The sequence below is a fragment of the Colobus angolensis genome, unplaced genomic scaffold (genome assembly GCF_000951035.1).
Source record: "Colobus angolensis palliatus isolate OR3802 unplaced genomic scaffold, Cang.pa_1.0 Scaffold80, whole genome shotgun sequence".
Taxonomy (NCBI): Eukaryota; Metazoa; Chordata; class Mammalia; order Primates; family Cercopithecidae; genus Colobus; species Colobus angolensis.
Window position 1 is genome coordinate 9022367 of NW_012121821.1, and position 27473 is coordinate 9049839.

Here is a 27473-nt window from a genome sequence, read left to right on the forward strand (position 1 = left end):
ATTAGTGATGCTGACTTTTTTTTCATATACTTGTTGGCCATTTGTATGTCTTCTTTGGAGAACTGTCTATTGCAGTGGTTTGCTCATTTCAAGATCAAATTATTTGTTTTCACCATTGAGTTGTTTGACTTTCTTATAACTCTCTTATATTTACCCTTTATCAGGTATATAGTTTGCAAATATTTTCTCCCGTTCTTTACTTTGATTGTTTCCTTTGCTACACAGAAGTATTTTAGTTTGATATTATCTGATTTGTTTATTTTTGCTTTTTGTTGCCTGTGCTTTTGAGATTGTGTCCAAAAAAATCATTGCCCAAAGCAGTACCATCAAGCATTTCTCCTGTTTTCTTCTAGTGGTTTTATAGTTTCAGATCTTATGTTTACATCTTTAACCCATTTTGCATTGACTTGTGTATATGGTATGAGATCCAGGTCTAATTTCATTATTCTGCTTGTGGATATTTAGCTTTTCCAGCAGCAATTATTGAAGGGACTGTCCTTCCTCTATTGTGTGTTCTTGGCACATTTGTCAAAAGTCAATTGACCAAAAATACAAGGATTTATTTCTGGACTCCCTATTTTGTTCTGTTGGTCTATGTGTCTTTTTTCATGCCAGCACTGTGGTGTTTTTATTTCTGTGGCTTTGTAGTAGATTTTCAATTATGGCAGTGTTATGCCTCTGGCTTTGTTTTTTTTTTTTTTTTTTTGTTGTTGTTGTTGTTCAAAATTGGTTTGGATATTGGGGCTCTTCTATGGTTTCATGTAAATTTTAGGCATTTTTTTTTCTGTTTCTGCTGAAAAGTCATTTGACAGGAATTATGTTGAATATATAGATTGCTTTGGGTAATTTATCAATATTAATTATTTCAATACATAAATACTGATATCTTTCCATTTATTTGTGTCTTTTTCTTTTCTTTCTTTTTTTTTTGAGATGGCATCTTGCTCTGTTGGCCAGGCTCAGCACAGTGGTGCAATCTTAGCTCACTGAAACCTCTGCCTTCTGGGTTCAAGCAATTCTCCTGCCTCAGCCTCCCAAGTAGCTGGAACTACAGGCCTGTGCCAGCATGCCCAGCTAATTTTTGTATTTTTAGTAGAGACGGGGTTTCACCATGTTGACCAGGCTGATCTCAAACTCCTGGCCTCAAGTGATCTACCCGCATTGACCTCCCAAAGTGCTGGCATTACAGGTGTGATTTCTATTTCTTTTGTCAATGTGTTATAGTTTTCATTGTATAGGTATTCTGCCTTGTTGTTTATATTTATTCCCGAGTATTTTTTTTTTGTAGATACTGTAACCAGGATAGTTTATTTGTTTTTTTTTTTTTGATAGTTTCTTGTTAGTATAGAGAAACACTACTGATTTCTATATATTAATTTTGTATCCTACAACTTTGCTGAATTCATTTATTAGCTCCAGTAGTTTTTTGGTGGAGTCTTTAAGGTTTTCAATATGTAAGATCATGTCATTGGCAAATAAGAACAGTTGAACTTCTTTTCTGGTTCGGATGATTTTTATTTCTTCTCTTGAGTAATTGCTTTAGCTAGGGCTTGCAGGACTATGTTTACGAGAAGTGACGAGTGTGGGCATCCTTGTCTTGTTCTGGATTTCAGAGGAAAGGCTTTTAAATTATTGCTATTGAGTATAATGTTAGCTATGGGTTTGTCATATATGGATAATATAGTTTTGATGTGTGTCCCTGCCAAAATCTCATGTTGAAATCTAATTCCCACTGTTGAACATGGGACCTGATGGGAGGTGATTAGATCATGGGGGTGGACTTCTCATGGATGATTTAGTACCAGCCTCTTGATACTGTCCTCACAATAGTGAGTTCCCATGAGATCTGGTCATTTAAAATCATGAGCCCCCTCCCACTTCACTCTCTTGCTCTTGCTCTGGCCATGTGACATGCCTGCCCCTTTGCCAAGATTGTAAGTTTCCTGAGGCTTCCCGAGAAGTCAAGCAGAGGTCAGCATCATGATTCCTGTACAGCCTGTGAAACCATGAGCCAATTAAACTTATTTTCTTCATAAATTACCCAGTCTTGAATATTTCTTTATAGCAATGCGAGAACACAGATCATTGTTACTGAGCAGTGGGGCATTGCTATAAAGATACAGACAAATATGGAAACAACTTTTGAACTGAGTAATGGGCAGAGATTTGAAGAGTTTGGAGGGCTCAGAAGAAAACAGGAAGATGAAGAAAAGTATGGAATTTTTAAGAGACTGGTTAAATAGTTGCGACTAAAATGCTGATAGTGATAGGAACAGTAAAATCCAGACTGATTAGGTCTCAGATGGAAATGACAGACTTATTGGGAGCCGAATCAAGGGTCACTCATGTTTTGCCTAAGCAAAGAACTTGGCTGGATTGTGTAAATGCCCTAGGGATATGTGGAAGTTTGAATTTGAGAGTGACTACCTAGGGTATCTGGCAAAAGAAATTTCTAAGCAGCAGTATTCAAGATGTGACATGGCTGCTTCTAATAGCCTAGCTCAGATGTGGGAACAAAGAAATAAGTTGGAATTTGTATTTAAAAGAGAAGTAGAGTGGAAATTTTGGAAAATTTGCAGCCTGTCTCTGTGGTAGAAAAGAAAAGCCCATTTTCAGGGGAAAAATTCAAGCTGACTGCAGAGCAACCCTTACTAGAGAAATTTGCATTAACTAAAAAGAAGGCAAGTGTTAATAGAGAAAACAATGGGGAAAAGGCCTTGAAAGTATTTTAGAGACCTAAGAAGCAGGCCCTCCCATCACAGGCCCTAAGGCATAGCTAGGACAGAATGGCTTCCTGAGTCAGGCCCAGAGCCCTGTTGCCCTGAGCAGCCTTGGGACACTGCTTCCTGCATCCCAGCTGCTCCATTTCCAGCTGTGGCTCAAAGGGGCCCAGGTACAGCTCAGACCACTGATTCAGAGGGTGCAAACCATAAGCCTTGGCAGCTACCATGCTGTGTTAAACCTGTGGGTGCACAAGTTCTCCTAAATTGACCGGGATAAGTATTTGGGTTTCTCAGGTGATGGGCAGTGTCATAAAGCTTCTAAGAATTTATACCTTTTGTCACAGTCTCGTTTTCATTTTCAGCTTTGTACTACTACCAGATGTTTTTGAGTACGTTTATTCTGACTTAGCTGAATTTATCTACTTCTGAAGTAGTACACTTATGATTTTCAATAGCTAAATTTCAAGGCACATATGCATTTAGAGTAAGGTTTATTGTAAGGGTAATATAAATCAATAGTGCAAGTATGCTTGTAGACAATTTTTTTTAAATATGTAATTAACTCTTTGTTTTTAACTTATAATGAAAATAGGATAAAATGGAGTATAATGGTTGAGGGATCTAAACATTTATAAATGTTAACTCCAATATAATATTTTTTTGAAGAATCTTTTTAAGCTATCTATTTTGTGAAGATTGTTTAAACTAGATAATATAATTTATAAATTGATTTAAGTTGGTGCTCAGGTGCTGTCACATGCCCTTTTCCCTTGAAAGTGAACGAATGAGAAAGGCAGTGCTATTATGACATCTATGGAACAACTAAACCCTGTTCGTGGACCTTGCTACATAAACAAAAGAGAATATCTTATGTTGAATACTGAAAAAAGCTTAATCTATTTCTTATTGTACCAGGCAAAAATAAATATAAATAAACATTGTATTTTACTCTCCAATCTTCATGGGTAGTCTTAAGCAACCTCACGGGAAAGGACCCCATCATGGAAGACTTACTCTAAGTCTGGGATTCTCAAACTTTAATGTAAATATAAGTAGTCTGAGGATCTTGTTAAAATGCATATTCTCATTCAGTTGGTCTGGAGCAAGTTCTGAGATTCTTCAGCTCTAACAAATTCTCAGGTGATGCCAATGCTGCTGATTCATAAACCACACCTTGGAGTAACAAGGCTAGAGTGTGATAGTTTTCTCCCTAAACACAAATTGTTCATGGTCCTGCACTATTTAAGTAAAAACCCATAAAGCTATACAATATCCTTCAAGATTTATTTGCTTCCATCCTAACTTGCCTCCTGCCATTTCTCTTCATGGATCTTAGGCTTCCCAGAACACCGAGAATGCTTTATGATTCATTGAACACAATATTTTACACCTTTAGTCTAAGACTCAGTAATATAGGATAAGAAGGTCAGGAAGGAAGAAGGGAGAGATGACTGTTTAATAAAGTCTCAGAGTCAATGGTGATCTCAAATTTAGAAACTTAATGACTTTGATGTTCTCAGGCTTAACATTTCTGATATTTCCAAGTGCTATCAATAGATGATCAGCATAGAAAATTTTGTAAAAACTTTCTCAGGCACTCTTTGCCATTAAAAAAAATGTTATATGTGATCTGAAAATGCGGCATATCTTTGTAATATAATAATAACGAACTGGTTATTTGGTACAAAAATCTGCATACTTTATACAAGTGTTTAGTAGTTGTAAACTTTAAAAATAATTTTATAAGTCAAGGCTGAAAATTTTGAAAGCTTTTCTTGTAAAGGTAAATTTAGAACTTTTGGTTATTTAATGTGTTTTATAATGTTATATCTTCTGTAGAAATGTTTTTTTCCTGAAATATCATTATACTTATTTGTAATTAAGTGCAGAATCTTTAATGGATGGATTTATGTTTCCGGTAACAAATGGAAGTGTTGGGGATGGCAATTACATTAAATATGAAAACTTACCTAGTAGTCAATAATTTATTAGACCCCTTTAGGGTGGTAGAGATCAGTATGTCAGGTTTAAAACAGTCTGAGATGTTAGAAGTGTCAGAAATAAAAGTTAGAGCTATTGTATTTATAATTTGGAGACTTTACAAATGATTTTTAAAAAGTATTATTTGCTGTTATTATTAAATTGGACCCATTGGGACAGAACCCACAAGTATAGCTTGGTTTTAATCTTTCCGTCTGCCTGGAATTATATAGGACTAGATACAGAGGAGTCTACTTTCAGTATGAATTTAGAATCATAGACTCATAGAACTCAACTAGTTTACCAAAATTTAGCTAATCTTAATCCTCAACGTGTATCTCCTATACATATATGTATATACTCACACACATATATTCTGAATTCTGATGTGTATATATGTAATATTAATATGCAGTATATACACTCATATATACTCTGTATATTTATATGATAGACATGTTATATAAATATAATATGTAATTACACACACACACACACACACACAGACTCAGAGAGTTGGACATATGTTCCTTGAGTTTGTTAGCTTTCATCACATTCATTTTGGGGCATTCCCTGTCCAGGCTAGAATGGGGGAAAGGTGGCCAGGCTGTAAGGGTTCCATCCCCATCCAGGACTGAAATATTCCAAATGCTACTGCAAAACATGAGCAGATGCTTTTGCACTCTTGGACCTCTGCATTTTAATATAGCACTTCATGTTATGTTTATATTAGAGTCCTGGCTTTCATTTTAATGACTATTCAAATAGATGCCAAGTATACAAATAAAAGATTTGCATGGTATATTAGGAGGACAAGAAAAAACAAATAATGAGGAGGGTGTTATCATTTTCTTCATGGTAGTCTCCTGCTGCAAGTGTAGTGATCAGTTACACGTCGTTTTGAGCTAAAGAACCCTCATGCTCTATTAACTGTGGTGTTAGGAAAATGGCTCCTGGCAATTTTCTATTATGTCAATTCCCTGAGTATTTACATTAGGAGAAACATTTTTATGATGAGTACAAAAAAAAATCTCTTCTCAGCATTTTCCCATTATGGGCACAAAGTGTTTTCCTCCTTATAAAATACAATTTAGGAGTATAACTTAGTGATTCACATTAGATACTGGAGCTTGGAGAGGTAAAGGGTTCAGTTCAATCTCTGCCTCATTATTAGTTCTTTCTGTATTTCATTTCTTGATCTAATGTAAATTGAACTAGGGAATATTTGGAACACTAGTAATGGGTCTTGAAAAAAATCATTGAATAGAAGCTCTCAGAAACTCTTCTGTGAAAAAATTTGGAAAAGCCAGTTTCTTTATACTCTCAAGAAGATATTTATAACAAAGCATTAGGTACCTTCGGTAATGAAAGACATGGCTCATATTTTGATCAATGCCTCCCAGCTGATACATAATTCAACCTGACTGGGACATGGCATTCATTTTTCTTCATGACATTGAATGACTTGATGGTATTTCAAATGGAAAGTCTATAGGTTTGGATATAAAAAAGATAAAGTCTTTCAGTAGTATGCAGGCCAAGGACTAAATTGATAAAGTTCTATTTTTAGTTCCCTTAAAGGCAAATTAGCTTCATCTTAGTGTCAAAATGTAGTAAAGTAACACCATGTCATCATATTTTCCATTTGTATAATTGTGCTGTTTTTAAATGATCTGTTCTTCTCTTTTCTCTGCCCTCATTATGCCAAGCACTCTCAGTTGTTCCTAGGAACCTATAAAATTCACAGTGAATTTCAGTATCTCCTGTTTATACAACTAGCTCTCTGATAATCCATTCATTGTTTAGATGCCAGTTAATATTAGGTAATACTATGCACTGCAATAAGTGATTTTTAAAAAAATTAAGCAAACTTTGGGTATCAGTGTTTTTTTTTTTTTTTTCCTCAGGGGCTTCAACAAGTATTTGATTTTGTTTGAAATTAATGCTGTACAGTTTTAGACTAAGAACCGAACATTTGGTTCCTTTGGATTATATGTTTGCATTTTTTATTGAATGTTGTGTGAACTACTAGTACAGCTTATGCTAAGAGGAACTGGCCTTAAGGCACAATACATCTTTGTTCCCACTTTGCCAAGCCTACATAAATAATTTCTTTTAGAGGTAACCACTAAATGTACTCATGCTGTTTAAAGTACATAAGAATTTGGAAATGCATTTTACTGACAACTGCAAATTTCAAGAGTTAAGAATGCTCATTTATAAATAGTATTGTTTTCCTACTCCCTTCTACTGGAAATGTGAATCTGTCAATTAAAGGGTGTCAAAGAGCTATTCAAACCGCTAAATTGATTTCCACCTACCTCAGACTTTGAAAACAGGAGAGAGTCCTGAGTTCCATGCTGTGGGATGGGCCCGCTCAGCAACTGACACTCATTAAAGAGCTAAATATGAGAACCCCTAACAGCATTGGTTTTTCCCTCCCTTCAGGTGATGGTGCTAATATATGGGATTAGATTTGGTGTCAGATCTGTGTAAAATATTTTACAATTGATTTGGGAAATCTGCTGAAAACAATATTGAGTGAGAAACTAGTATTGTTTGAAATTGTTAATTAAAATTCAACTACTTGATTATATATTCCTGTGTATTATAAATATACCTAAGATATTCATAGACACTGTCAACTCCTCCCTCCCCTGTGGATGGATCACTACTCTTGAATGATGTGATATCACACTTCCCTGATTTTCTTTCCCCTTTTCATGACAGCATCTTGTCAGTATACTTTGTGGGCCCTACCCCCAGTTGCCTTCGTCCTCTGCCTGTCTCTTAAATCTCAGAGCTCCTCAGACATCTGTCTTAGCCCTCTTCTCTACTCAGCATTGATCATGGGCTCCTCCCATCTATGTGCTGATGACTTCTTAAATCTTTTCCCCCACCCCAGCCTCTCCCCAATGCATCAGACTTCTACATTCAGCCTCTTAGTAGATATCTCTATTTGGATGTTCTAGGGGTAACTCAAACTCAGCATGTCCAAAGCAGGATTTGTCAGTATATGCTTCAGTCATATTGATCCAGTTTTTTTTGATTACTGAAGGTACTGTGTTGTCTCTTCTTTGCCTATGCTGCTTCCTTAACCTGAAATACACTTCCCCTCTGGCTACCCACTGTTCACTCAACAGATCCCATAATTAGCATTCTCTAAGGAAGGCTTTTCTCATTTTTCTGTCAATATTAGAGACTTCTTTTACAGAGTAATGGTAATAATAATAAAGGCAATGATGATGATAATGGTTAACTTCATTTCCTATTGATGCGATAATAAATTAGCACCTAATTAGTGGCTTAACACAACACAAATTTATTAATCTTACAATTATGTAGGCTGAAAGTCTGATACTACTCTCACTGGAGACTTTAGGGGAAAATCTTCTACATTTTTGGAACTATTCCAGCTTTTAGAGACTGCATTCCTCAGCTCATGGTCCCCTTCTGTCTTCAAAGCAGAATGCCTGGTAGAGTCTTTCTAACATTTCATCAATCTGACACTGACTTTCTTCCCATCTCCTGCTTTCACTTTTCAAGACACTTGTGATGATATTGGGTCCACCTGTATAATCCAGGATATTCTTCCCATCTTAATTTCGGCTGATTAGCAACCTTAGTTCTGTTTGCAACCTTAATTCCCCTTTGCCAAGTAACCTAATATAGTCACTGGTTCCAGGAATGAGGACCTGGACATTTTTTATCCACAATAACTAATAGTTATTGAGAACTTAACAATTGCTAGGTACTGTTCTAAGCATGTCACCTATATTAATTTGTATAGTTGTCAAGAACTGTGAGGAGTCTAAGGTTTTACCTTATCCTACTTGTAATATCAACTAGTCACACCGCCACTGTTTCATGAATGCTGGCAGAAGTCATGAAACTCTTGGACTAGAAATAAAAGACATTATTATTCTAGCTACAGCAGTAGCCAGATTAAAGCATTTTTTATTCTTGTAGAGGCAGGGTCTCACTCTGTTGCCTAGGCTGGAGTCCAGTGACAACATTATAGCTCACTGCAGCCTCGACCTCCTGGGTTCAAGCTATCCTCCAACCTCAGCCTCCAGAGTAGCTAGGACTACAGGCGTGCACCACCATGCCCAGCTAATTTGTTATTTTAGTAGAAACAGTGTCTGACTATGTTGCCCAGGCTTGTCTTGAACTCCGGGAATCAAGTGATCCTGTTTCCTTGGCTTCTCAGTGTGCTGTGATTACATGTATGAGCCACTGTGTCCTGCTGGTATCATCATTTTTTTGTGCCACTTCCCAGAGCCCTGATTCCCAAGAGTGACACACAGAGGTCCAGCTGATACCTGCACACGCAGTGGATTATATACCTGACCCTAGGGAATGTGGTTCTTTAAAAAGTGATAGTATGTATGCCAGCCTTTTGCTCTGGAGAGCGTACTGTATCTGTTTTTGCTATACAAAACCATCCTTAAAAGGAAAGTGTGGAACAAAAAGCAGTCAGTGCCTGTGTTCATAAGATATACAGAAATGTGAGAGACCCTTGAGAATTGTGTTTCAACAATAGTCCTCACAGTAATCCTGCAAAATAGTGGCAATTATATTCATCTTCATTTTACAGGTGAGGAAAATGATGGGTAGAGAGGATCAGTAACGTGCCCCATTAAGTAGCAGAATTGAGTTCATGTTCTTAATCCCTGCTCCATGCTGCAGCCATTATACTGTGCACTTGTTGTAGCATATGCACTACATTGTAATTGCCACCATGTGTGTCTATAATATATATACTTTTTCACTTGTTTGTATCCCCCATTGGTTTTTAAGCTCCATGAAAATTTAAGGGGACTATGTCTTTATTGTTCAATGTTTATATGCCCAGCCTAGATCAGTCTGGCCAGTATTAGGTAATGAGCAAGTGTTTTTGGAATAAATGAAAATACACTGTAAATAGAACCTTAATAGGAAAGAACCTTACATTCAACCTGTATTCTCTGAGATAACAGCAAATCTTTGTTATATAACAAGTATTAGTCAACGTGGGCTATCACCAGTGGATGGGCAGAAGGAGTCATTTAATGTCTTTTTCTGTGTTCATACCTAATAATGTTTCTTAAAGCAAAGACTGTGATTTTGAAAGTACTAGATACACAGCAAAAAAATATGATGGTGAAAATCAAAGTGGCACTAATTTTAAAAATTAAAGGGGCGAGAAACTGACAAATGTTCCCTGTGCATATGGGATATATCCTTTGGCATAGAAAGCCTTTTTCAGGGAAAAAAGGAAATCAAGCAACACGTGTAAAGTGTTTCTCCATTGCAATTGACAGTAATCAGTAAATGTCGAGGAAAATTGATTGCTGAAATGAAAAAAAAATCGTTTGAGTGTGTGGCAGGAGGATCAGCAAAAACACTGACTGCCTATTATGGCCTAATGCTAATTCAGGAGAATGCTAGAAGTTTGAGAACTTGAAAGCTAAGCTTCTGAATACAAGTAGTGCTGATGAAAGTTCTGTTAGAATCCACAATGTGTAGCTGAAACTAGTCTGTTTTAAATGAATGATGCCCAAATAAAAAGTCCATCAGGAGAAAAGTGTATTTTGCTTTAAAACTTTGAAGGACTGACTCCTAAATTTGGTAGAAATGTATCTAAGGATAGCAAAGTTTAAACTTCTTTGTCAAACAAACTGAAAAAGAGTCATTCAGAACCTAACTGGTTTATTAGTAAAAATCTTGAGAATATACCCTTGAAAGGAAGAAAAAGAATGGTAGTTCTCATTTTATAAATATTAGTTATGGGTTACTTCTATAAATTTTATCTTATTACTATTACTATTTCAAATGTAGTTTATATTTTTACTAGCCCCATATATTAATCTTCAGAGCAAGATGTTCCATTTTTTATTCTTAAACACAAAGGCATATAGACAGTCTTGAGCAACAGCCAGTCATGGTATAATCAAAATACAACTTTTTATTTTTTAACCTATGCCTTTAAAATTAATGTCCCTGGATGATAATATGGGCATATCCTAGAATGTTTTTTGGCTCATTCTTAAGTAGGATCTATGTTGTTTTAAATCACAAGATAAAATTTTAATTTGAAAATTAAAATCTATAATGGAACATATTAACCTAAACTTCATCTTTCTTTGAAGATAAGACTCCTCCTCCTCTCTTTCCTGAGGCCTGTGATGCATTCGATTCCCCAGAGTGGGGAAGGACTGGAAAGATCTCAAATAGTGACAACATTTATCTTGCTTACTATGGAGGACTAAGTGCTTTACATGGTATAACTCATTTAATCTTCACAGCAACTTGCACAGCGGGTACTGTTAATATCCCCATGTTATCAATAAGGAAGTGAAAGCTGAGAGAGGTTAAACAATGTGGGTTTGGATCCCAAACCCAGTATGGACTCCACAACTTGCAGCTTTAAACATTATATCCATTGCCTTCTGCCAATAAGATCTGAGGAGCAGAGCTGGAAAAATAACTTGGATTGTGATTGAGATGCTACTAGAGTACAGCCTGGTGATAACATTGAAGGTAAATTCAAAGGGTGAAATGGGGCGGGACACAGAAGTAAGAGTTAGGTCAGCAGGCTGCAGATTTGAGCACAAGATGGTTTTGGGTTGGAAGAATCAGTATGCATAGAGCCCATCTGTGAATCGTGAGGGAAAGCATCTAAGTGACACTTTGCATAGGAGTAGAGAGGTGATTTGGAAGAGCTGCAGAGTTCTTTACATGGCAGAGTGAAACCGTGGAATTCATGACCAGAGCTGTTGAACCAAAGGCCCTTTCCTGGGTGGTGTTGATAGTGGTTATACATCTGTGTGGCTTAGGATTGCAGGCAAAACTAGTTGTAAGCTATATTTACCATGACTTGCCATCACAAGGTAGCTATTCATTTATTTTGCAATTACCTTTTGAACATTAGCCATGCGCTTGGTACTATGCTAGCACTGCAAATGCAATGATTAAGATTAAAACTGCCTTGTCTTCCTGGATTGGGTTGATGTTTCAGCTTAGATACTAATTTTCTTCAGCTTTTCCTGGTCATTTGATCAAATGTATTCTGCCTCCAACTCTGTTATTCTTTAACATATTATGTGTAATTTTCATGATAGTCCCAATTGCAGTCTCATCTTATCTGTTTGTCTATTTGTGTACTATTTGGCCCCCTGCCCTACTTGCATTCCCCAACCCCTCAAAACTGGAACATGAGCTTGGACACAGCAGCATCTTTGTTAGTCTCCTTCTCTGCTCAAACAGAATAAGGACTCAGCAAACTTTATTGAATGAATGAATGAATGCCTGATTCAAAGAAGTACATTACATGTACAAGGAAAACCAGAAAGAACAAATTTATAGAATTCTGTTCTGAAACCATAACTTCTAATATGAATGCATGGCACTTTAGATTTTCTGAGCAAAAATATCTTACATCTCATCAGAGACTAGTGCTGCTTTTCAGGAAGATGCCACATGCCCTGACTACATTAGCGGCTCAGCAGCAGGTCTGTTTTCTGCCTAGGCATGGAGGGATTGGCTACAGAGGTGATGCTCCTGAATTGCTGGGATATTTATTTCTTCAGCATTAAAACTCTTGTCTTCCAGGACTTTCTATCCCTTTTCCCCTCAGGATTAAGGTTGAAGTCTGGGGCATTCAGGTTCTGATCTTATTACAGACTTTGTTACGAATCTCAAATTAGCTAAATAAATGGATGACAAATCTAGAATGAACTGATAAGTTTGAGTGTGGAAAACTGGAAGGCAGAAATTGGCTGGTGAAGAAATATTGCCAGGAAAAGTCAGTACTGTAGGTAGTATGACTTAGGCAAAAGGAAAGTATGAGAGAAAGTAGGACAATTGATAACTATCTTAGGTCACATATCAGAGAGCATCTCCTGTACTCTTGTCACACTTAGAGTGCGGAGTGTGAGCTTGATCATGTAGTGGAGAATATCTGAGCTGGAGGATACCAGACTCTTTCACACTGGAGCCAGGGCTTAGAGGAGCTCAAAGCAGGGGCAAAGCATCTTATTCTGGACTGACTATCATGACCTGTGAGATAAGAATCTGACTGTGGCAGACAGGAGAGAACTGATATTGTACACTTTTTTGTTGGTGATTATTTAATAATCTGCAATATATTAGAGTACATTTCTAACTTACAAGGTTATGCATCAGAAGGGTAATAAGGCAACACTTTCACTAATGCTGGCGACTGGATTTCAGTTAGTATATACTATTGAACAGACCTCATTTAGTGATTCTTTGGACCTTTTGCAAAGTTGTGAGGTTTCTCCCTGCATGATGTTCTCAGGGCAATGGGCCATTTTATTTTATGAGGGCTGACTTTCCCTAGAGGGCAAAATAAAGCTGCAAGGCTTTCTTAACTTTCCTTTAGTATGTCCTATTTCACCAGATTAAAAGGGGAGAGGCTTACACAAGGAGGCACAGCACACTGGGGGCCTATCAAATAACAACCTACTATAAGATGCTTAGATATTTTCATCTAGTGTTCAAAGAGAGCAGTCTGGGCATGTGGGTGGTGATGGATGATGTTAAAGTGGATGAGAACACTCAAAGAAAATAAGTAGCAGAGTAAGTATCTTAGTCCATTGATGTTACTATAACCAAATACTCGAGACTGGGTAATTTACAAATAATAGAAATTTATTTCTTATAATCCTGGAGGCTGAGAAGTCCAAGATATGGCACAGGCCAGTTTGCTGTCTGGTAGGGTCTACTCTCTGCTTTCAAGATGACTCTTTGTTGTTGCATTCTCCAGAGGGGATGAATATTGTGTCTTCAGATGGCAGAAGAGACCTATAGAGATTACATTTCAGTGTGAATTTCAGAAAGGACACATTTAAATCATAGCAGTTAGTAAAACAAAGCAACACAGAAGCCACAGATGTAAATCCTGGAAACTTTGATTTTCAAAAGTCAGAGAGTGGCAAGAAAATGAAAAACAAAACAGAACAAAACAAGAAGAAAGGCTAATCTGAGAAGTGGAGGAAAAACGTGGATATTCTGTTATTATAGACACTAGCCTACCATATGATAATTCTCAGCAATGCCAAAAAAAGATGAATTCTGAGAAGTGTCCATGAGAGTTTGTGAATTTAGTTATTCAGAGCTGTTTCAGGATAGTGTTAAGAATAGAAGGCAAATTATAGTGCATTGAGGGTGAGTAGGAGGCAAACAAGTAGAACAAGTCAGATTTTTATGTTAATTTACGTTATCACATTCACTAGTATTATATGAATTATTTCATATCTGTCTATAGTTTTTTGTACTATACCATTTAATTGGAAGCAGACTACTATGCCTACTTTTATCAAGCATTTTCTTTGACTTTCCAAGTAAATTAGGTTCTGAAACATTTGAATTTTCTTCTTTTTTCAAGGCATAAGAAAGAGTTATGGGTATACATTTTAATGAGTATAGTCTCATAACAAATTTCTTTTGCAAAAATTAAAATAATTTAATTCATTGTGAATTAATGTTATCTGCCTTAAATAAACAAAAGAGTATTTTTGTTACTGAGTTTGCTTTTTTTTTTAATAGCTTCATTCAGGTACAGTAATGTACAATAAAACTGTCCATATTTAAAGTATGCAATTTGGTGCCTTAACACATGTATACACACAGGAAATTATCACCATAATGAACATATTCATCACTCCCAAAAGTTTCCTGTCGCTATCTTCTAACTCCTCCCGTCTTTGTCCCCAGGCAACCCCTGATGTGCTTTCTGACACTATAGATTAGTTTGCATTTTCTGGAATTTTACATAAATGGCATGAATCATACAGTAGATATAGCTTTCTTCTTTTTTACTCCGTATAACCATTTAGGGATTCAATCATGTTGTGGACTGTAACCATAGTTCATTTCTTTTTATTGCTGAGTAGTATTTTGTTGCATGGATATACCATACTTTATTTATTCACCTATTGATGGACATTTGAGTTGTTCCTAGTTTTTAGCTACTGGAAATAGGCTTTTATGAATATTTGTATACGAATGTTTGTGTGGATATATACTTGATGTAGGTGCTCTCAAATTATAAACCTATCATATAAGATTCCTTAAGTTGTGAAGACATAGAACAGAGCCACAATTAAAAATACTTCTCCATAGTTGCTTCAACAAAATCCAAGTTTCTTCAATACACTGTTATAAGGTTAGTAGCATACAATGTTTTCTTTATTTTTTCCCTACTCTGCCATCTATAATCATGGTTCCTCATATTTATTATAAAACCTGTGTATATATAAGAAGCCATCCTCTACTACTGATCTGTGTTTTACTCTATTCTTTAATGACTTTAATTTGACTCTGGCTCCATTTGCTGAAGAGTCCTTGTTTGGTTGATCTGTAATCTTGTTACCCAGGCCTGACTTTTGTAACCTCATACCTCTCAATTCCAGTATGTAACCAGCTGCCTGCTTAGGTCACCAGTGCCTGATATCTTTATCACCAGCCTCCAGTTGTTTCCACACCATATCTCCTTATGCTGTTAGTCAGGCTTTTGCTTTCTGACAAATGCACCCAAGCCTACCTTCCTCTTTATTCCAAACTCCTAGACTGCATCTGGCTCATATGTGTCGAGTCTTCTTCCTGTGCTATTTGAGCCAGTCCAAATCCCAATGTGTGGCTTGATATGCTCATTTAGCTTCCTCTTTATTCCAAACTCCTAGACTGCATCTGGCTCATATGTGTCGAGTCTTCTTCCTGTGCTATTTGAGCCAATCCAAATCCCAATGTGTGGCTTGATATGCTTGCTTAGCCCTGATGACCGACTACTCTTGGCTCCTGGAGGACTACAGCTTACAGAATTGCCTCTACTTTGTCACAGGCTTGGGTCAGAAGGCTTGTTCATTAGTCACATGTTGCTACAAGTAAATGACACCAGACCTGCTACTGTTGTTGCCATCTGCTGGTGACAAAGTTGACACACTGTGGTCCTGTTATCTGGTTTGTTCATACATATTTAGACAAGGTGTTAAGGTAAAATCTTACATAAAAGAATATCTGTTGCTTATGAACTTACAATTCATACCAGTTCTCTGATCTGTGTTCCTTCTCTTTATATATTTCAGCCACATCAACCTTCTTTATCTAGCATACTTGTCTCATTTTCACCTTAGGGCTTTTGCATTTGTTGTCCTCTCTTAGAATGCACTTCTGATTTCAAACAAGCTAGTTTCTACCATTGCTCACATCTCAGATGAAATGTGACTACCTTAGAGAGGGCTGCCTTGACCGCACCACACCTACCCCACCAATCAATCAATATCTTACTCTGTTACATTTTCTTTGTAGCATTTATCATTCACTAATTTTCTCATTCATTTATTACTGGTTAATTGACGTCCTGCACACACTCACATATGCATATAAGCACGATGATGACAGAGAGCAAGGAGCTTGCAGGACAGGGCAAAACCATGTCTATACTGAGCAAAGGAGACGCTCAATCAGTATTTGTTGTATATGTGAATGCGCAGATTACTTGTTTCTGCCCTTTGATATCCTATTTACCTTTTGAAGTTCAACTTAAGTACCATCTCTTTGAAAACCTCCCCAATCAGATTTGTTTTTTCTCTCGCTCAGCACTCTTAATTCTTCAACTATTACCTCATATTTCCCTTTTTTTTGTGTTATAACTGTTATGCCCTCATGCTTAGTCTAAAATGTAGCAGAAGACGGGGTCATATTTGACTTACTTTAATATACATTTCAGACTTAAGACCACAACCGGCCAGGTGCAATGGCTCAGACCTGTAATCCCAGCACTTTGGGAGGCCAAAGTGGTTAGATCCTGAGGTCGGGAGTTCAAGACCAGCCTGGCCAATATGGTGAAACTCCGTCTCTACTAAAAACACAAAAATTAGCTGGGCGTGGTGGTGCATGCCTGTAATCCCAGCTACTTGGGAGGCTGAGGCAGGAAAATCGCTTGAACCCAGGAGGTGGAGGTTGCAGTGAGCCAAGATTGCGCCACTGCACTCTGGCCTGGGCGACAGAGCGAGACTCCATCTCAAACAAACAGAAACAGCGACAACAAATACCCACAACCAATGCTGAGAAGATATTTTGTAAAGTCAGGAATAAAGAAAAATCAACCTTATTATAAGACTGTTGACTATTTTATTCTTTTTCTTATTTTGAAATATTTAAAGCATGTGGAAAAGAATCAGTAATGTTATAATCAGCACCCATACCACCAACAGTGAAATATTCTTATTAAAAACATAACTATTTAATTCACTGTGTGACAGTCTTCCATCCTTTTCCCCTCCTTTCTTCCATTAAGCCATCATGACTTTAATGTTTATCATTGCTGTATGTGTGTTTGTGTGTGCATCTTGCCATTACCGTCTCTGTGCATGTGTTCTTGTATGAGTATCCATTTACAACACATGGTGTTATTCTACTTGTTTTTAAATAGTGGATGTTATTATAGGGTCATTTTACTCTTCACTTATTTCCTCGATATTCTCTTTCTCAGATTGTCCATGTTGATGTATGTAGTGTTAGAATCTAGTGGTAAGATCAATTGTTTTGATTGCTGTGTAATATTCCTTTATATACCTATTTCTCAGGTTCTTTGTCCTTTACCTTGCTTAAACGCACTTAATTTTCCCTTTTCACCTGTACAAACAATACTATAGCGAACATTCTTATACAATTTCCTGTTGCATCGTAGGGAGTTACCCCAGGGTTGTATCGAGAAGTAGAACTTCTGAGTCAGAGACTGTAAACACTATGCTTGGTATTGTGATTAAAAGCACAGGTGCTGGAGCCAGGCTGCTGGGTTCAAATTTCTACCCTGCCACTTACTGACTTTCCCAGGAAGCAAGGAGCGCCAGCTATTTTCAACCTGTTTTCATGAGCATGCGTGCCCTACCTCAATCCCTGGCATTAAGTAGTCAGCATGGCTTAGGTCCTTTTGGCTCTGGAAGGATCTGCCAGAGCCAATTCCCAGCCGCCACTGCCTGATGCTGGAGCCAGTGCCCAGCAGGCCTGTGGCTTCACACGCAATCACCACTTTGCATTTCTGTACCATTTCTGGTCCAGGGAGAGGTTTATTTTTAAGCCTGGAGATGTTTTTTGTGTTTTCCCTTTTAATATTTTATTTATCATCACTATGCCTCTGGAGCAGAGGGAGTACATCAAAGCATGAACTCTTTGTGTCACCATAACCAGAAGTTGATAATACCTCTATGACCTTTTAAAATAAGCACAGATCTTAGACTCATCTAATTGTAGATATTTGGAGCTAGAAGGTATTTTAGAGATAATTAAGGCTAATGACCTTATTTCACAGGTGAGGGAATTGTGGTCTTAAGAAGTTAAGTGATTTACTGATGTTGCATAGCCAGTTGATGACAGAGCCAGACCAGAGTCTGTGGGTCCCCTCAATAGTTTTTAGGGTTTTTTTTCCCATTATATCCACTAGCAAAGCTTTCTCTGTAAGATATATTTACATGTAACATCTTTCTTTTAATATAATTGAAAAAATATACTAGAATTGAAGCAATTAGAAAAATAACACCACATTTTAAACCAGATATAAAATGTTTTCTCTTATACAATACTGAGGTAAATGTAAGAATATAGTATTTACTGCATTGAGTCAAATATATTTTCATTAGAAGGCACAACGGCTTTGCCTCTGTAGGTTCCTGCTGCATTTGGTTTCCTTGACTTATGAAATTTATTAGGATGGGCCCATCAATAATGGCACTGATACTTCCAGCTACCTATAGCACTCGGCTTGAAAATGAACTGTGATGAATGGATATGACCAGCATTAGCAGTGATAGCCTATATTTCTGCTGTCATGTAGAAATGGCAGGTAGTTTAATTTGCCAAAAAAAAAAAAAAAAAATCACTAAGTCAAATCAAGTATCCCTTATAATTAGGATTTCTGGACATTTTTAGGACATAAATTCAGAATCTGGTGTCTTTGTTAAAGCCTTTGGAACTGTTTTATTTTATTTCTAGATCTTTTAGCTGTGCCTAAGCATCCGTATGCTGCTATGGAGAACTGGGGACTAAGTATTTTTGTGGAACAAAGAATACTGCTGGATCCCAGTGTTTCATCTATTTCTTATTTGCTGGATGTCACCATGGTCATTGTTCATGAGATATGTCACCAGGTATGAGAAAAAGAATCAGGTGTAAGTATAATGTAAAAGCTATTGAGAATGATTTTGAATAGCTACATTAAGAGCTAAATTATTGTCCTCCCAAATAAGTTTTAATTTTATATGGAGCACTGTGTAGTTCTTTCTGGAAGATATGTCATTTTTCTTCAATCATAGGATAAACAAAAACAAACACGCTGGTCGTATTGAGTAAGCAACTGTCATTCCATTTAGTTGAGCAGTGAGATGGCACTGCCACCCAGCAGCCTCTTTGGAGCCCCTATCTAGTCAGTTATCAATCTTTCTGTATTTTCTTGTGATTATCAGTGTGTATATAGGGTAAGTGCAGTGATGGCAATGATTTATTGCACTGCTGCAAGATGCAGCTGAGTTTTGTGTACGTGTCAAAATTTGCTTTTGCTGAAATCAATTTGTTATTCCCTTTTTCCCACCACATAGACACTTAGGAAGTCTTTCGCTAACTCAGCCGTGGACTCTTTGTTCTCAAATGATTGATATTTTTTGTCTTGGCGTGTTTAGAAATTCATATGTAAATTAGCCAACTTTGTAGTGAAGCTAAGATAAAATTAATTTCATTTTGATTTTATGCATTTTCTCACAATGGATGGACGGCATTAGATTTCGCAGTGCTTATTTGAATCTTAATTTTAGTGGGAAAAAGTCACTGAAAATAGATGTCCATGCCAACAGAAAGTGATACCTGTCCTGGTTACCAGTATTTATGGATAGCTTTAAACTTACAACACCAGAAATCTCACTGTGATACAGTGTGATTTCAATAAATTATAAACCCCACACCTTTATGAAAGCTGAAAAAACGAAGGAAAGAGTGATGTGAAAAATGCTGTCAGTGAAAGAAGGTAAACTGTTAAATGCTAATAAATGAATACTGACTTATTGATGAAGTGATGCGGGCCAGACGACCATTTACATAAATGTCAGCTTTTTTTTTTTTTTTTTTTTTTTGAGACCGTGTCTCACTCTGTCACCCAGGTTGGAGTGCAATGGTGCAATCTTGGCTCACTGCAATCTTCCCCTCCCAGGTTCAAGTGATTCTCCTGCCTCAACTTCCCAAGTAGCTGGACTACAGGTGCCTACCACCATGCCCAGCTAAATTTTTATATTTTTAGTAGAGACGGGGTTTCACCATCTTGGCCAGGCTGGTCTTGAACTTCTTGACCTCAGGTGATCCACCCACCTTGACCTCCCAAAATGCTGGGATTATAGACCTGAGCCACCATGCCTGGCCCCTAAATGTCAGTTTTTTGCACTGAACCTGTAAGATGTTTGTATCTGCCTTGTTGACCAGATCTCTGAGGTGTGTTCCTCACCCCAGGCTTAAGGGGATCCTTTGCAGAGATGTCTGGGGCTCCTAGTCTGTACTAAAGAGGATGGTTTTGACTGTATATCATCTTGTAATTATTTGAGACAAAAGCAGTTTGCTTTTTGAATGCTCCTATAAATGACAAGTTAGATATATAGTTCTGTTGAAGTGAAAGTGCACCGATAATGTATAATTGTTCGGAGAACTGGATTTCATTTGTTTCATATTCTAAGTTACTTTCTTGTTATAGCTTAGTATTTGTAGGCCACTTACTATGGAGTAAAGAACCAGAAGCTAGGAGAAACACTTAAAATAATTTCCATTGTCATTAACCAATTAATTTCTATGTTACCTTTCCTGCCCGCTGATTTGTAGTCACAATTCTGAAGATAGGATTTCAAGTTACAGGAGAAACATGCATTTTTTATTTAAAAAGTTATTAAAAGATTAAACATTTACTTTGTGGTCCTCAACATACTGAGAGCTGATTTTATTTGTATTTCAATGAGAGATTCTCTTGAAGAATAGATACTTTACTGTTACTATTGAAACTGTCAGCCAAGCTTGTTAATGTGGCTGCTAAAGCCATACATGATCTGGTACTTGCCTGCCTTTCTGGACTCTTTCACGCTTTCCTCCTCCTGGTCCACTATGTTCCAGCCGCACAAGTCTTTCTTCTGTTTCTTAAATAGCTCATTCCCACGTAGAGTCTTCACATTAAGGGTTAATTACATGTCCCTGAAATTCTCCTTCCCAAGCCTTTCTCATGACTGGCTCTCCCTTATCATTGAAGTCTGAGCTCAAATGTCGCTTGCTTAGAGAGAATGTTTTTGCTTTTATAATGTAAAGCAGTTCCTCCCTCATTCCTGTAGCACTTTGTTAGGATCTGAAATTGCATTGTTCATTTGCTTATTTATTTTTTTATTGTCTACCTCCCCTCACCCCCCATGCCTCTACAATAAAATGTCAGCTGCATTAGGAGGAACATTATCTAACTTTTCTTCACTGAATCCTGTCTTTAGGCTAGCTCCTGGCATATAATGTATTTTTTGCTTTTTAATGAGAAAAGAATTCCTTTAACGTTTTCCTGAACTAAGCAAGTTTCGGAATAATACATCATTGTCTAATCAAAATACCTTTTAAAATTACATTATTTTTCATAAAGGCATCTTAGAGAATTTTTTTTGGTCTAAATCCTTATTATAATAGAATCATGGAGAGTCAAGTGTGAGAGACCTCAAAAACCCTTAGTTTTATCAATCAGCAAATATCTTCTCTGAATTGCCTCTGCCACTAGAGGGTGATGCTTACATACCTCCTGTGATGAATTGCTCACTACCTTTCAAGGCAGTATTTTCCCATCTTTGGCCATCTCAGTCTGTTAGAGGGTTTTCTGCATTTTCAGCAGACATTTACCCATGCTAAGTTCCATTCATTAGTCCTGGTTTGTCACTTGTAGGGTCACAAGAAACAAGCCTTTCCTCTTCTACATAATAGGTCTTCAAATATTTGAAGACAGCTCTCATCAGTTTTTCTCCCCTGAGCCCTTTCTTCTCCAAGTCAAATATTCTTTTGTGTTCATTGATCATTCTTTTTTGTTCCTCTCTGAAAGCAAGTATAAAAAAAACTAGTGTCGCCCAAGTACTCAAATAAATCAATACAGTTTTGCCACAACGCATTTTAAGATCACAAAATCAATTGGGGAATTAATTCCAGTTATAATCATCATAGTTTAATACATGCAATTTTAGATAAAATAGTTTGGGGATAGATTTTGTTTGATTTGATGACCATTAATTTTGTTACCGCAGTGGTTTGGTGACCTTGTGACGCCTGTGTGGTGGGAAGACGTGTGGCTGAAGGAAGGCTTTGCTCACTACTTCGAATTTGTTGGTACAGACTACCTCTATCCTGGCTGGAACATGGTAAGTGCCCTTGAATGATTTGAAACTTTTAGTAAAAGGCTGATCTAGTGTTACATTAGGCTTATATCATCGTTAGAGATGGCTAAAGGTACCAACTGATGCATGAAAATGTATCGATAAAATGTAACCAAAAATTTAAATGTTAGTATTCTTCAAGAGTCATCTTTTACTTATTAGGAACTATATAATCTGATTTGCTATTCATTAGCTTCAAAATGCCACAATTTACCTAAATAGAAATATTTTCAATTGTAGTATTTTATAGTAAAGGCAAATTGTCCTTTAAAATAAAGAAGTCAAGAGTAATTAATAATATTTTAAATATACAGAATATGTCAAACATAGAAAAATGAGGACTTGACATCTCATTGATGAGATAAAACACAAAAACCATCTAAAAGATATGATGTATTATTGTTGTAGATATGTGTATTTTAGGATTAAATGACTTAATAAAAGGTCATTAATTAAATTTATGAAGAGTTATTCATATTATACCTATATTTTAGGAATGTCAGAACTTGAAGAAAGGTTTTTGTGCCTTAAGCTGTGCTGTTATAGGGCATCCTAGAAGAAGAAGTAGAAGGAGGGTGTAGTTTTACTATATGTCTTTTTATATCAGTTTTTCATTTTATATAAGCTTTCACTGACCAATAAGCAACAGTGTAATTATTAAATAGAACCCAGGATACATATATGTTGTTCTGAAATTAAAATTTTAAATTTATTTAAAGTGGTACTATTAAATTAAGTAAAAATTGCAATGTACCAATACTTATCAACTTCCAAAAGCTGAAATTTTATTTTTGACATAGCATAGGTGATTTTATACACACACACACACACACACACATATATACACACACATATATATACATATATATATGTTCTTTTAAACCACTTTATTGACGCAAGATTGACATACAAAATGCTGTACATATTTAATGTATGCAACTTGATGAGTTTAGAGATAAGTGTACATTCATAAAACAAATGGTCACCTTTTGTTTTATGCCATAAATGTATTCATTACCTCTAAAATTTTCTTCCTGTCTTCTTTACTTATTGTTATTTGGTGGTAAGAATACAACGTGAAATCTGCCCTTCAGCAAGTTTTCAGGTGTATGATACAGAATTGTTGAATATACACATTATGCTGTACAGTAGATCTCTAGGACTTACTCATCTTGCATGACTGAAGCTTTGTACCCTTTGTCTAATACATCCTTGTTTCCTCCTCACCCAAGCCTCTGGCAACCACCATTTTATTCTCTGCTTCCATGAATTTGACTATTTTAAATTACTTATACAAGTGGAATTATGTAGTATTTGTCTATTTTATCTCACTTGGCCTGATGTCCCAAGTTCACTCATGTTGTTACGAATGGCAGAATTTCTTGTTTTTTAAAGGCAGAATAGTATTCTCATGCATGTATACACCACATTTTCTTTATCCATTCATCTGTCAGTGGATAGATTGCTTCCAAAAATATTTTATACTGCTCCCTTTTGATGTTCTAAAGTATTAATAGGCAGTTATCTACTTGTTATTGTTGCAAGTATAATTTGAAGAACACATAAACCAAGGTAAAATATGAAAGCATCTGTAACTCATCATATAACTTCTCCAACATAAATCTAACTGACTCCTGCTGAGAAAAAAAAATGAAATTACTTTAACAAAAATGTGAAGATAATAATACCATATCAACGTGTTTTAATTATTTTCATGCAATTTTACCAATATTTTATGAAGGCAAAATGATTCAGTTGCACAAATGTACAAGATAAGTTTATTTGATTTATGTGCCTAGGTATTTATAGATGTATAACATAATTTTAATATCTTAATTGAAGTGTTTTATTTTGGCATTCAAATTAACAATGCTTTAAATGACTTTGAAGAAAAATCATCAATACAATGTCATATTATTGAAAGTATTCTCTAAAAAATGTGTAATTTTAAAATGTAAATATTTACAGTGACTGAAACATTTCCAAAAGTATCTTTTGGGTTTTGATGACTTTCAACCAACTTTGTTTAAATTTCTCATTTAATTTTTATTATGCTGTGGATTATTACTGATTTATAATTTTATTATGTTTCAATATTAAAAGATGTCCTTATTACAAGTGACATGTTATGCATAGGTATTGCTTTTTTTTAGCTCATTCAGATACTTGTGATAAAATTCTTTCTATTCACCATTATGAAAAATACATCTTAGATTTAAAAGTAGTCAACAGAATTATAGATGGGGTGAAAACTGACAGCTTTTGATTGTTTTAGCATGGTAATATATCTTCAGTTTCAGTGTCCTCATTCCAAATTTTGTCTTTGAATGACTTTTCATACTTCTTCTTCATTTTATCAGTTACATTCTAAATACAGGAATTCTGGAAAATATTTTTTAGAGGTATTGAAAATGAACACAGAGGGTAAATAAGACAACCGAGATTTTGTTTTTAATTGAACACAGACCATGCATTAGAAGTATAAAAACCTAGAGGTTAGTCAGATATAAGATTTGATTACTTCTAAATCCGTATTTAATAATTAAGAAATGAAAACTAATGACAGAACAATTACAGTGTCACAGAAAACTCATCCTATTAAAGTAAAAAATGAAACAATAAACTCCATCACATTTAATTACACAGTTAATAATGAGAAGAAACAAGTCTTATTATGATGGTTTTTTTTTTTTTCTTTTTGAGACAGAGTCTTACTTTGTGGCCCAGGCTGAAATGCAGTGGCACCATCTTGGCTCAGTGCAATCTCTGCCTCCCAGATTCAAGTGATTCTCGTGCATTAACCTCCCAAATAGCTGGGATTACAGGTGTGAGCCACCATGCTGGGCTAATTTTTGTATTTTTTGCAAAGATGGGGTTTCACCATATTGGCCAGGCTGGTCTCAAACTCCTGACCTTAGGTGATCCACCTGCCACAGCCTGCCAGAGTGCTGGGATTACAGGTCATGATGTGTTTTTGTGTTTAGGTTATATAGATTTAAAAAACTTTCTGCTATTTGATTGCTTTTGCTTTTTAGTTTGTGAGATACCTCAATATAAATCCAGAAAACCTACAAGTAGAAACTCTATTATAGAGTTTCTGCCCCTCCATATGTAATTAATACCTTCTTTGCAAACAAAATTTTAAGAATAAGATAACCACATAAATAAGAGAGGATATTAAGTGCCTTGAAGGCTGTGCCAGCACTAATTTTCATAATGGCATCAGCCAAAGAGTGAAAGAAATACTCAGAAGAATAAGAGTGACAGCTGCATCAGCAGTAACTCATACTATTGTGATATGCATAAAAGCTTTCCTGTAAGTGCATGGCTTGAGGTTCACTAGACCTAAGCCTGTAATAGAAAAACCAGAAGTCAGGCTCATGTCAGGAGTAAAGAAATTCAGGAAGTTGACCTATTTTGCCATTAATCTCAAAAACAGTGCTTTTTTAGGCATCAAGGCTCAAACACTGAAAAACAATTTTATCTGCTAGAGAGATACTATGGCAATCTACCTTCCATGGACTAGCAATAAAGAAGCCCAGAATTACATAGTATTGTTAAGGAAACTCTTGTTCTGACTTAGGCCAATATACTTCGCTTAACTGTTAGTAAAATCTTAGGTTGTATATATGTGTGTTTTCAGAGCCAGTTTCTGATACAGAATTAAGGAATACTACATATAATAAAATTATCACAATAAGCATTTTGTGATAATTTTGTCCTCTAGCACACTAATCAAGTTTACCATTTTGTAGATATGGGGTTTTACAGGGAGTATGACACAAGTCAGGCGGATAGATTGGAAATAAGAAGCTCGGATTCCAAGAAAGGCATTTCCCCTAACTCATTCTTATCATTTGAAAAATGGGAGAATTACAGTGACTTAGTATGTCCACATAATTTTTTTGAAGACAAAATAACTTATGAGGTCTTTGAAATGTATGAACCGCTATACAAGTGTGAGTAGGCATCATGGGCCTGGGAAAGTAAATTCTCTATTAGAAAAGTACATCGATTTTACATATAGATACTCTAACATTTCCAATCCTCGTAATCCATTTTGGCTTCTTAGGCTTATACCAATTATTTATACATACAAGATAAACTTGGTATCTAAATTCAGTCTCACCAAATAAATTCTTATCTATACTGGCAATGTGGACTATTCCATAGGAACGTAAGCCTTAGATAATGTTTCATTCATCAAAGAGAAGTGTCAAGATCATTAGAAACAACCTCCTCAGCTTAGGGCTGAAGACACATTTCAAAGAGGATTCATGGCATGAATAGTCTTTTTGCCTGATGTTATTTTATCAAAGTTGGCTGTTAGTGACAACATTATTGGATGGATTAAGTTACAGTATGCCATTGACAGCAATCATATTAAATCTTATTGTGTTTCCTCAAAACAGATAAAAAGAACTGACAGCACAGTAACTGTTCTTCAACAACTCTTGATCGTTTTAATTTGAAAAAAGTTTATATTAAAATAATTGTACTACAGCAAAAAGTTGCTTATTAAAATACTGCAATGGAGAACTCCTTATTTTAAAGACCTGGTGCCGATGCAGGTCAAGTCATATCCCCTGTGTATATTGCATAGGTTTCATTATAATTCGTGTGGTCTATATTCTAGGTGACTCCTTCAGGTTCCTGAATGTAGTATTATAAGAAAGTGCTTCTATAATGAGAATCATTAAACATGAGTCTATGTTCTTTCATTAAAGAACTTGGGAAGATAAAGAGCTTCACCCACCAAAAACATAAGTTATACTTTGATAAAGTCAGCAGACTGGAATTTTTCTCCTAATTTTTGTAAGGACACATACCTGAGCATAAAGATTATTATTAATGCAACTAAAGTTCAGTCTGCAAAATAACTCCTCTAAAGTAATAAACTAGAAGGTGATCCAATTGTTTTAATTTATTGATATTTTATTCTGAAATGACTGATACCCAGTGAATGTGAGAAATTTAAAGGCTTCTTAGGGCTGGACTGACAGGCTTTTGGTCTTTTCGACCCTGCTCAGTTGCTTAAAAGTGACATTTACATTGAAAGACCATAAGGAAAGTAGAAAGCGTGCCTGTTTGGGTCTCATGGAATCCCAGTCTTTGAAATGGACCTCTTCTCTGACTGCATTTTCCTTTCTCTGTTCCCTCCTGCCTTTTATTTCTTTTTTTTTTTTTTTTTCTCATTGTTTTTTTTTAAATTTCTGGTATGATGTTGAACCAAAGTTTGAAAATGGGCATTATTCTGAAATGACTGATACCCAGTGAATGTGAGAAATTTAAAGGCTTCTTAGGGCTGGACTGACAGGCTTTTGGTCTTTTCGACCCTGCTCAG

At 36.1% G+C, this 27473-nt stretch overlaps 1 protein-coding gene across 1 annotated transcript in view; it reads left to right on the plus strand.

Moving 5' to 3' along the window:
• TRHDE (thyrotropin-releasing hormone degrading enzyme) overlaps positions 1–27473 on the plus strand; it is a 423163-nt gene that overhangs the window by 194879 nt on the left and 200811 nt on the right. Inside the window, exons 4-5 of the mRNA XM_011929347.1 lie at positions 18702–18856; positions 22001–22114. Of these exons, the coding sequence (XP_011784737.1) occupies positions 18702–18856; positions 22001–22114 (269 nt within the window). The remainder of the gene's footprint in view (positions 1–18701; positions 18857–22000; positions 22115–27473) is intronic.